A 12,509-nucleotide genomic window follows, 5' to 3' on the forward strand; every position below is an offset into this window, starting at 1 on the left:
GAGGCCTTTTAGAGCACCTTCTAGTACCTAAAGGAAGCCTGTGAGAGAGCTGGAGAGGCAATTTGGACAAGGACATGGGGCAAGGATATTAAACTGAAAGGGGCAGGTTTAGATTAGATATTAAGAAGAAATTCTTTACTGTGAGGATGGTGAGGCACTGGAACAGATTGCCCAGAGAAGCTGTGGGTGTTCCCTCCCTGGTTCTGTTCAAGGTAGGTTGGATAGAGCTCTGAGCAACCTGGTCTAGTGAAAGGTGCCCCTGCTCATGGCAGGAGTGCTGTAACTAGATGATCCTTAAGGTCCTTTCTAACCCAAACCAATCTGTGATTCTATAATGATTCTGCAGATTCCCATGTTTTTACTCTTTTTAGAATCAGAAATTGCAACGCGTGAAAATGTCTTCAAAACATCGTTTTTTATTTCTGCTCAGATGATTGCCAGCCCTTGATCAAATCAAGAGCCTGAGTTCCTGGTCTCTTTGTGACTAGGTGTATCCATCTTGTACCTCATGCCTATATTTTAGATGCCACATATGGAAGCATAATTGAGTTATTCAGAAAATTCCCATAAATTGCTCAACCTTAAATTACCATAAAGTATTCTACATTTATTAGAGGGGACACACGCAACAGAGAGATTGAGCAACTTAAAAGAGAAAAATCATTAAAGGCCAATCACCTGCAATTTCAGTGCTGAAAATGACTGAATTAGTATTCAGTGGGTCTTATTTCTTTTCCCTCTAAACATCACTTGTTCTGATAAAAATAAATACTTACCACTTCTGCATCAATTCTGCCAACTTGAGGAATCGACTCAGTACTTGGCCTCTGAGCTGTTTAAGTTTGGGTAAAATTAAAAACTGAGATGTCTCACATTTAACCCTCAGCAGAGGAAATCACTACAGGATTCATGACTGATGTTTTCACATAAAGCAGTTATCATGACATTACAACACATGTATGGCAGGCTCATGAACATGTTAATGAAGAATCGAAGCTTTGCTGTCAGTAAGGTTAAAAGATTCTCTCCAAAAGCCACCCCACCCTCCCCATACCTTAAGGCAGCATGAATTCATACAGGTGTGTGCATATACAGATGGAAATACAAATGTACATACATACACAAGTCCTGCACATTCAGAATGAAACTAATACATTAAGAAATGCACACTACTAGAAAGTGTATATTCATCACAGCATAATGCAAGTCACGCTCTAAAATTATTAATTTTTTAAAATTCGCTTTCTTTTGTGTTTTTGTTGAAAGCTCCTTGCAACTGACATTAGATTGCAAAAATGCACTGGAATGGTTTATAAAGGTATTTTGTATAGAGCATTAGATTGGTAAAGACTATGACAAGTATCTTCCAGGTCTGCATCTGAAACTATTAATTAGATGTTATTTTATTATATCAATATCCAGCTACCACTTAATGACAAAGATCTTTGTGTAAAGGAAGTTTTACAGAAGGAACTTAAACCTTTTATAAAGGAAAAACTATTACTCCAGCAAACGCTTCTCCAACAAAAAGGGACTATACCTTGGCTTTGAAAGTATTACAATAGTCTTGATGAAAAAGCTAGCTTGATGCTTGGCTCTTCTATATCAAAGACATCAGGTTATCCTTAGACCTTGCTGATTTTTATCCATAGCACAAATGAACATGAATTGCATAGGGAGGAGGGGAAACAAATACCACCAAATTTCCAGAAATACAGGCACATAGGACTGATAGCACAACATTTTAAACCAAAATTTTTATTATACAGCTAATATGTGGTTGGCTGCAGGCTACAAGTTCATCTAATCTGCATAATGAGAACAGAAAAAAATAAATTGACAGAAGGCAAGGAAATGAAAGAGTTCTAGTGGCTCATATTAAAACACAGCACAGAAAAACTGAAATAAAAGCTTTAACCTTAGTTTTACTCTCATTGGATCTGCTGTTTCATTAATGAAGAACCACTTTTTGTCAAAGGACAGACATACAGACCAAATTCTTCCCCTTTTCCTCCACTTTCCTGCAAAAAAGCACCCATGTTCAGGTAGGGGGAGAGGAAGAAAGGACAGATCTCTTTCTTGCATCTAGGAGGGTTTGTCCAGATCATTTGGGTTTTGTAAAGAAGACACAGAATCAGAGGCACACTTTAACACACAAATGCACCTGAATACTTGTCAACCCCCTCCAGTAACTACCTCTAAATTTGTGTGTTGGCAGAAGTGGAACATTAGCAAGGCTGTACAGGGGATTTCACAGAGACCTACAAGGAGTGCAATAGTGCATGTCTTGGCAACAGCCCTGGCACTGCAGTGCAGGGACCTGCTAGAACTTTGCCATAGCACAAAGCTCCTTAACACAAGTTTTATTTTAAGGAATTTCTTATTTCTATTTTTTATTTTATTTCAGTAATATAGGAAGACTACATATTTGAAATTAATATAAATCCTTTAAAGTAATTTTAAAATTTTAACATTTTTTCTGTTTATTTAAATTTGTAGAAGAATACATTATGCATTCCAAACATGCAGTTAAGGAAAGAACGGAAAATACTAAAATTAAGTAATGCCATAACAGCCAAGTAAACCTGTAATAGTAAAATATTTTCTCAGAAATTCTGTAAACAGATTGTGATTGGGACCTCTCAGGAAGAAATGTCTGAAAAAGTAAGATCTCAAGAAACAAAATCCTAGAAAAATTGAAGCATGGTCATCAGAAAACCATCTCTTAAATATCCACATTTTATACTTCGTATAAGCCTATTTAGGATACAAATGAACAAATAAGCCTTAAGAGTAATTGAACACAGAAACTGAACTGATGATAGGGAGGGTCTCCTGCTGGCTTGCAGCCATTTAATTACTATAAGATGGTTGAAAACTGACCTTAAAGATCATCTAGTTCCAACCCCACACTATGGGCAGGGACAACTTGCACTAGACCAAGTTGCTCAAAGCCCCATCCAGTCTGGTGCTGAGCTTTAAAGGACAGGGCATCCACAGCTTCTCTGGGAAACTTTGTCCAGTGCCTCACCACTCACACAGTAAAGATTTTCCTCCTGTATCTAATCTAAACCTACTCTCTTTCAGCTTAAAGCCATTATCCCTTATCCTACCACTACATGGCCTTGTCCAAAACCCCTCTCCAACACTCTTGCAGGCCCCTGTATGCACTAGGAGGCTCCTCTAAGGTCTCCCAGAGACTTATTATCCAGAAACTTATCTCTTTCCCAGGCTGAACCCAAACTCTCTCCAGTCTGTTGTCATAGACAAGGTGCTTCAGCCCTCTGATGATCTTCGTGTCCCTCCTCTGGACTTACTCCAACTAGTCCATGTCTGTTATGCTGGGGACCTCAGAGCTGGATGCATTTCTCCAGGTGGGGTCTCACCAGGGCAGGGCAGAGCAGAGCAGAGCAGAGCAGAGCAGAGCAGAGCAGAGCAGAGCAGAGCAGAGCAGAGCAGAGCAGAGCAGAGCAGAGCAGAGCAGAGCAGAGCAGAGCAGAGGGGCAGAATCACCTCTCTGGACCTACAGGCCATGCTTCACATGATGCAGCCCAGGCCATGTTTAGGTTTCTGGGCTGCAAGTGCACACTGCTGGGCCATGTCCATCCTCTATCCACCAGCACCCCCAAGTCCTTTTCTCCAGGGCTGCCCTCAATCCATTCTTTTCCCAGCCTGCTTTTGTGCTTGGGATTTCCCTGCCTCAGGGTAAGTTTGCTGTGCAACAGCACTCCAGGTTCCTCAAGGTAAAAAGTAATTCAAATAATAAAATATCCTCGACTCTCATAGAAGCCAAGTAAGAAAGAGACTACTTGATACATTGTTCCTGGGAACATGATTACAAACAGATGAGTAACATGGAAAAAGGATGAACCTTTTCCCTGTGTTCAGTTATTTCCAGATACAAACAAGAACTCCCTTGAAACAGACATACATTTAAAATGTGAGTTCTAGTCATTGCATATTGTAACACCTTTCAAGAGCTAACCATTTTAGTTGACTTTGTTTCCTCTGTTGCAGGAGACAGCAGAGCATGTTTCCAGACATGTAACTCACAGCAAGAAGAATTTGACAAAGAACAGGTGAAATTCTCATGTATATTGAAACTGCCTGCAGTAGGCTAGAGATGATAAAGGCATGTTAACTATGATTCCTTTACTCCTTCACTCCTCCATTTGCCGAAGATCATGTTCTTAATTGTGTCCCCAAAGATTAATATCTTATTAAGTAATATTCATATACATCTAAAAGCATTTAATTTATGCTGCAAAGTAATAAGCTATGTAATTTTTTTCTACAGAACCTCTGCAGGAATTCTACCACCTTGTGTGACACTACTGGCCAACAAATAAAATTTAAATGCAAACCAGTCATGCAATGGTAATACATTCACTGAGCCTTTCCAAAAAGCATTTTCAAAACAGTTTTAAAAGGACAGAATGAAAAGAGATTTACAAATCCAGTCTGTTTTAACTTATCCAAGTAAAAGAATGGAAGAGCTTTTCAATATTTGATATACTATATAATCCTGCTGTGAGGAGAAGGAAAATCAAGTTCCTTGAAAAGCTTCTGCATTTGGAGGGTTTTTGCAAGCCACAACTGCTTGCCTCCCACATGTTATTTAATCAGTTCACTGATAGAAATCTGGAGAAGTTACAGGAGAATCAAAACAATCACAAGTAACGAAACCTTTATTCTTCTCACGACAGATTCTTAGAGAGTTCTGAAATAACATTGGTAGGGAGATGCAAACTAAAAGGCTGCCTGTATTTGAGTCTCTCAGTACTTTGGTACCACAGATGAGAGCACCTTTCTGGCCAGTACACAACACATTAGGCATTCTTTGCTATGGATTTGTAAGCAAACTATGAAAAAAGCCCAACCCAGGGTGGAGCTGACACAACTGACTCTTTGGTTTAAATGTACTGACAATGCCAATTTAAAATAAGAAACAAAAAGCTTCAGATACAGCTATTCAACTCAATTGACCATACCAGTTTGTTCAACCAAAGCATCCTCATTTGCCTTAGTACTGTTATATTGCAAATATACCAGGTTTTGAGTTAGGCATCACAGACAGAACAGTTATGTCACAACGCAGCATTTACAGTGGCATCTGAGGCAGAAGCAGCACCTCTGAGTGTCCCATCCCAGGTTACAATACCAGTGATTTTCTGTCAGCCATTTTCTCATTGTAAATGAGTCACTTGAAATGAAGTATAAAGTCAAACAAAAATGGCACAACTGAGAGTACAACAAGACCTTAACTAACAGAATTTGATGTATAATTGCCAGCTATATATTGACCCTTACATTGCTTCTGGAAAAAGCTACTAAAATGTATTCTAGAAACATGAACAAATTTTACTGTAAGTATAAATAAGTCCCAAACCAATAATTTAAAATGTGCATATACAGCAAAATTTCTCCATTTAATTACCTGTATAAGAAACATAACACCCGATTCATTTCACTCAAAACTACTGAATGTCAAAATAGCAGATCAACTTTTTGGTCAACAATATTTGCACTGGAGATTTTTTTTTCTTTATGATACATTCTACTGTGCACATCATATGCCTGTAACTCTTTATCAGACTACTTTTTTCATAGGTAAACTTTTTTTAAAAAGCAGCGAATTTTCAAAACTCAGAAGTATAGCAAATAAAGTCATTTGGAAAAAGCAATGCATAAATCTATTCACCTATGTGATAGCAGTATCTGACAATTCCTTTGACAAAGATGGTAATGCAGAAGACATTTTCCCATAGCTCTGAAAAAGCTTACTTCCATGGCAGCAAAGTCAAAAAACTCACTTTCTTACAGAAAAATTCTAACAAAGAAATTTGATTCCCCTGTAAAACATCCCCTTTTTGTTTTTCAGCAAATTGGACTGAACTTGTCAGATTGTCTACCTATTCACTTCTGTAACAAACTGTTAACACAAACTACAGCAGAGCACACTGAATAATTAATTTCCAGAGTTCACCTTTATTAAAAACAAGGTTTTTGTTGTGAGAACAAATAATCTCTCACTCGTAGCTTGAAAGCCTAAGATAGGATCAGTGGATTCCAGGGTTGCTACCAGCTGCTTAGCAACCTGTCCTACTTGTCTTCCTTCCTTCCTGTTGTAGAGAACTGTGGCCAGAGGTGTCGGCTGGCGATAGATGAAAACTCGTCGCAAGCACTCGCAAAGAGCAGCGTAGGAGTAGTCTGGAGCACAAGCCATGAACTTCTTGTCTTGCTTTGATGCTTGGACATAACCTAAATAGCCCAAAACCAAACAGAAGGGATAAGTAATAAATGCATTTCAACAGAAGTTTAACTGGCTGATAAAAACCCAAGCTTAACTTAAAAAATAATGTGCAATTTTTAACAAAAAATATAACCCCAAACAATGACAACCAACCAAGCAAAAACACTCAACATAAAAAAAAAACCCTAAACCACCAAAGCACTCTTATTACATAAGTCAGTACTTTCTTAATGGATGAATTAACCAGTGGTGCTGGTTTTGCAATAATAGAGTTGGTGAGGAGGGAAGAATAGTACCAATATACAATTCTCATATACCTCATCTTAACTGGTGTTTTGGATACATATGTACAGCAAGATACTCTTCCCACATCTGGTTCCTTTGTGCCTCACAAGGTCTTTCATTTTCTTAGCAGGATCATGAGGCCACAGACATGGTCCATATGGGCAATCTTGGCCCAATATTTGCAGCCTAAGTAGAACAAATCTTTTGTCTCTCCTCATCTCCCAGTGTGTAATTACATTTAAAAATTAGGATTTCTGAGCCCACCTGATCTTGAACAGACACTTAAAATTTGTTTTCTGTTTAGAACTGACTGAAGAAAAATGAGTTACTTTTTAACACACTGTAATTTCTGTTAATATTCACTCATAGACTCATTTCAGACTGATTTCCTTTCACACTTCCATAAAGAGAATTGAGATACAATCTTTGCAAAGTGATCTACCATCTTTCTGCAAGGTTATTTGCTTAATTTCCATTGTAAAAATGTATGCCAATGGTTATCACATGAGTCAAGAAGACAGGAAAAAATCTAAAGGTCACTTATTAAAACACCTTACCATAAGATTACACACACCTAGACATATAATGCATTAACTGCAGCTATTGCCCTGACAATGTCTGTGTGAGTGTTAAGGTAGTGATTATGCTTTTCAGTCTCTAACTCAAGGTCACTTATCCAAGGAACTCCCTTTTTTACTATGCAGTTCTATGCTTACATCCTATATGCGGTCTGAAAAGGCTTATTTTCCTCCCAGGGCATAAACATTTCATTTCTATGCTCTCTTATTTCTAAAATTAAGCTACCATGCTTATATCAACAGAATTATAATTACTTTCAATTCCAATTTAAGAAAGTGAAATATCAACATAAGCCATACCAGAAGTATTTAGATAGAAAAGTCTCAGAGGTATGTGACACAGAAGTTAATTTCTTACCTAAAGCATTAAAAGTAGCAATGTGTTCCCACATATTCTCTGGTTGGTCAGAGTGAGGCTGCCAGAGAAGAGCATCAACATCATGCCTCAGGCAGAAGCACGGCATTTCTCTGGGATTCACAACAACGGAGAAAAGATACTGGTTGCTTCCAAGATTAATCTGAAAACAAAACAAATATAAAATATTTATTCAAAGCACAAATAGAAAATTCTGTTACACATACTGCCGAAGTTAGATGATCAACAGTTTTATGTTTGTTACTTGACAAAATGTTTGAATACATTATGCTGCATCCCGCTGATCAACACCACAGGTGCCTTACACATTTTAAGGAGATGCAATTAAGTTCATTGAAGTAATATTGAGAGAAAAATTACATCCACTACACAAGGAAATGGGAATGTGTTTTGTGCAGACATGGTTTTCTAGGGTAGATCCTAACCTACAACTTCTCATGTTAGAAAAAGATTCTCTCTAAGTAATCACATCTGGTTTTCTGCAGGGCTAAACACTGAAGGACATACTGTCCCTCTCAGGTAAAAGCTGGCAAGAACTAAAACAAGGATTAGATAGAATACTAAAATGATGAAATGTTAACATTTTTAATTTACTCGCAATCAAGTAATTACTAAATTTCAGATTGGCACGCTCTTCAATAAAAATGTTTGGAGGAGTTGTGGGTAAAAAGTTATACCAGCCTCATTTCTGAAGGAAAAGGCCCCAAAATTGCTAATAAGAAACCCTAAACTACTTGAAATAAGAACTAAATCAAAGTGAAAATACTTTCCTGTATGCTGAAACATATACTGAAATACTCATATTTCTACATACTCTAACAAGGAACAAAACCGCAAGTTCCCGTAGAAGAGGTTGAAATTAATATTTCCTATCCACAGGTAAATGTCCTTTGACCATAATGCTTTAAATACATTAACCTTTAAGTTACTTTTATGCCACACATTTTAAGAACATTTTACAAGCACCCTGGAGTTCAAACTTGCTCCACAATGTCTTGCTGCCTGCTAGAAAGCAGCCTCCTGTGATCCCATGAACTCATGTTCCTCCTGATCTGTGAAATGTCTCTGGGGCATTTCTAACCCTTCAGTGTGAGGAGCAGTAGTTTAGGCAGAGTTATTTATTAATAAAGTAATAGGTATTGGGAACTTCATCCAGTCTGGTATTGAAAATCTCAAGGACAGAGGCTTTACAATTTACCAGGCAACCCAAACCATGCTACAACCACAATGTAGTTTTCACTTTCATCCAGTTTAAAAAAAAATTCCCAAAAAACCTCACAACAAGTTAATCTGTAATGTTTTCACATGATTTTGTTTCCAACTTCAGGCAACAGACCAGATCAAATCCTGGCTTACTTTTAGTCACAGTTGCTTACAACCCAAATCAAGCCCACTATTGAAGCATTTCAGCCCAGTCAGTCCAGTCAGTCCCCCAGTCTGTTATTTTCAGTGTGATTGACAAAAAAGTATCATAAAGTGATCTGTGCTCCTTAGTAAAAAAGGTCAGGTTTCTACCAGGCTGTCTGAAAAACTGCTGTGGAAAATGCAAGCTAAGTCATCTATAAATTTTATGCCACTGAAAAAGATCCTTTTCTTATAATTATTCTGTTATAACTTTGTTTTTTAAATGGCTCAGTTGTGAAAGTATATATATTTTTTAATCAGAACAAAAGGAGCTTTGTTTTTATATTAAAATGATATCAAAAAACACATATGGATTGACAATTTCTGTTGCTACTGTGATTTGATATCATGGGAGAAATTTATGTGATTTCAACAGTCTACAGATTTTTGTACTGATAACAGAGGTCAAATTCCAAACAAAATAGTGCTTTAAAGTATTTCTGTAATAATTTGCAGTACTTACTATATGAGTGACTTTTAAGGTATCACCATCAAATCTGCACAAGCTTGCGCCGTCTTCCAGGAAAGCATCACACTCTTCTAACTCTTGAGCATTGCAAGGTGGGTTTTCCTTTTCAGGGTTTGGATTCTGAAAAAAAGAATGAACTACACTGAAAATTGAAACTACTGAAAAAAAATAATCTTTTTTATGACACAAAAAAGACCCCCAAGAACAACTGAAGAATTATTTGCATATCCATACATACTGAAAGATTAAGCTACTATTTACTCACTCAAAATAAATATAACAATTTCTGCTGTGGAGGACAGCAGAAGTGGTAGATACAATAAAATCAATTCCAGTTTGAGGAAAGGTACATAAGCCACTAATACATGGACAATAAATACCCTAAGTAGCAAAAGTATACAGTTCTGAAAACATATGCATATTTAGTAAATGTACGTCAGTGTACACTTATTTCAGCTCATCATCAATAATGCCATTGAAAAATGGATTGATTCATTTTATAAGCAGCTCTAAATACATGACACATTTTAATTTTGCTAATAATAATTTTAATTTATTAAAATCTATTTAAAATTAATGAAAACTTTTGATTAAAAAATCATCACATTAAGCCTAGTATGAAGTACAAAAGAAAAGAAATTTGAAGTTCAAAAAAATCTATAGTCAAAAGATACACTACAATATCTCGCTCACAAATACTGAGGGAGAGAGAAATCAATCTGGAGTACTAAATAGAATTTATTTTAATAACACTTTTCAGCCTTACTAAAAACAAAGTAATAATCCAAACCTAATATATCAAAAGCCACATGGAAGCACACTTCATAAATTCTCATAAAATGAGATGCCATTTTCTAATTAAACCAAGTATCAAGTAAATAGCAGTTAAAAATTACATTTTACTTTAAGTAGACTTCCTGTATGACAAAAATGCCAGAAAGTTCATGAGTCATGTTTATAGTTTCCTAAATTTTCCTTTTAAACATGGCATTTACACTCACAGTCTCTAGGTCAAGTACAGTATCCCTAGGAAGACAGTATAAAATAGGTTTTGCTAACCTATTGATAAACAAGAAACAGATATCTTTCAAAATCATTTAATTAACTGCTTTAAAACAAACTGGCACATCCTAAATGGTGGGAACAAAGTTTCTTTTCAATGCTAAATCAAGCTTCTGTTTGTTGCATAGACACCATCATATAAGTTAAATTCAGTCCCCCTTGAAGATGGTTTTACTGTTCAAAGGGCATTCACAAGTCTACTGCCATTAGTTTGTTACAGCTTCAATTAAAAGTGAATGAATAGTAAATGAACTGATGAGTTGGGTCAATGCAGTGCAAATTAGGGTATCAAGAAAAGACAACATGTACAAGTACAAGAATTTTAAGTCTTTGATTCTTGATTCTTTACCATTACTTCAGAGGTAAGATGCATCAGGCTTTCAGCTATTTCAGAGCATTGGGAAGGGTCCATAATGAATTCCCCTCTTGTATCACCAATGATTAGCTCTGGCCACTGGCACCCCTCGTTTTTCTTAATCAGAGAGATTTCCAAGCTAAAATGGAAAGAGAAGATAAAGAGTAACACATGAAAACACTACATCCATTTGTCAGATTAGTCAAAAAGCTCTCAATGTAGATAAGAGCACTTCTCTTCAAACTGAATTAATAATGAAAATCACAGAAACCATTAGCATTCAAATTATAAAATACACTATACTAACAAAAATATTCTAAAGAAAAACAGACCAAGCATGTGATTTTCTAATAGCCTAAACAGAAACCTCTTATAAACCACTTATATTTTCAGTATAAGTATATTTTACCCTGAAGCAGACTCATTGAAATATTTCAAATATGGCAAGAAATCACTTGTAAAGCAATCTATTCAAAGACTGACAGAATTTTAATGCTGAGGTTTATTTGAAACATAAGCAGTAGTTCTTAGGGCTATTTAAGTGTGCCCTACCGCTATATAACATCTGGGACAAAAGTATTTGTATTTTATAGGCCTCAAAAAGGCTACATCAATTAATTATCTATACTGTCTATCTAAAGTTATGTCTCAGAAGAGGTAAGATTTCTGTAACATGTAAAAAAAAACCCAACAACAACGAGAACCCAGTATAATCACTAAACTATTAGGAATAACTAATTAAGTAAACAAAAAATGAGACACAGCCCAATGCACCAACATAGTCATTCCATGTAAATACTGTGTAGGACAAACATATCGATATAAGTCAGATTTATTATACTCACTTTTTAGATACACTTACAGGTTCTCCAGCAATGACAAGCACTGTAGTGCTCCTGACAAGAAAACCCTCTAAGTTACTAATTACTGCACCACAGCAGCAGCTCTGAATCAGTTTCTAAAGCAATTGCACTGGTATTAGGAACAGCACACTTTTATAGAAGACATCTGAAGCAAGTTTTTGACTTTTAATCAATAGATTTATAGCAGTGATGCAGTATGAAAATTAAGAACTGAGTGTAACTTATTACACTGAAATATGGAATTACTCTTTCTCATTAAAGTAGAAACCTGAGATTCATACAATAATGCTCACTTGAATGAGTAATAAAAAAAAAAACAAGTTATTCAGCTGAGTTATTTTTCAGCATGATACCTAAAAGCCAACAACCCCATACATTTTAATCACAGTCAAATTTTAATGTACAGTAATAGTATAATCGCTATAAAAATATCAGTCTCTCTTGATTTTTTTTGAGAATCACTGTCCTTTACAGTTAACCTTTTGGAAACTGAAAAAAGCCAAGCTTATCACAACTCAGAAGGGTAGCCTTTGTTTTAGATAAACAGCTATCAGCTGTTGAGTGGATCACCTGGTGGTCTACATGTTTCTTCTTGAGTTCATTAAAGAGTGTGAATATCTCTGAGATAACCAGACCAGTGTGGGTAAGTGAATACCTGAAGCCCAGGCAGAGTATGAAAATTAGACAACACAAAGAAAAACCTGACTATGCTTTAGGGAGCTCTGAATTATTTTTTTTTCACTCTCTTCATTCTTTTGTATTTTTATTTCAGAATTTAAAAACCCCTAAAATTTAGTTCTCAAATAAAAACAGGAACATTTGTATTTGAGGTCTACAGCATGTTAAATTCACAGAGATTCATTT

At 36.1% G+C, this 12,509-nt stretch overlaps 1 protein-coding gene across 1 annotated transcript in view; it reads right to left on the bottom strand.

Annotated features, from left to right (window-relative positions):
- Nucleotides 1–507: 507 nt before the first annotated feature.
- NUDCD1 (NudC domain containing 1) overlaps nt 508–12,509 on the bottom strand; it is a 39,186-nt gene continuing 27,184 nt past the window's right edge. The window contains exons 7-10 of the mRNA XM_058832532.1: nt 10,777–10,921; nt 9,360–9,485; nt 7,475–7,634; nt 508–6,261 (exon numbers count right to left, since the gene is read on the bottom strand). Of these exons, the coding sequence (XP_058688515.1) occupies nt 5,969–6,261; nt 7,475–7,634; nt 9,360–9,485; nt 10,777–10,921 (724 nt within the window). The 3' untranslated portion in view covers nt 508–5,968. The remainder of the gene's footprint in view (nt 6,262–7,474; nt 7,635–9,359; nt 9,486–10,776; nt 10,922–12,509) is intronic.

Source organism: Poecile atricapillus, chromosome 2, assembly GCF_030490865.1.
Source record: "Poecile atricapillus isolate bPoeAtr1 chromosome 2, bPoeAtr1.hap1, whole genome shotgun sequence".
NCBI lineage: Eukaryota > Metazoa > Chordata > Aves > Passeriformes > Paridae > Poecile > Poecile atricapillus.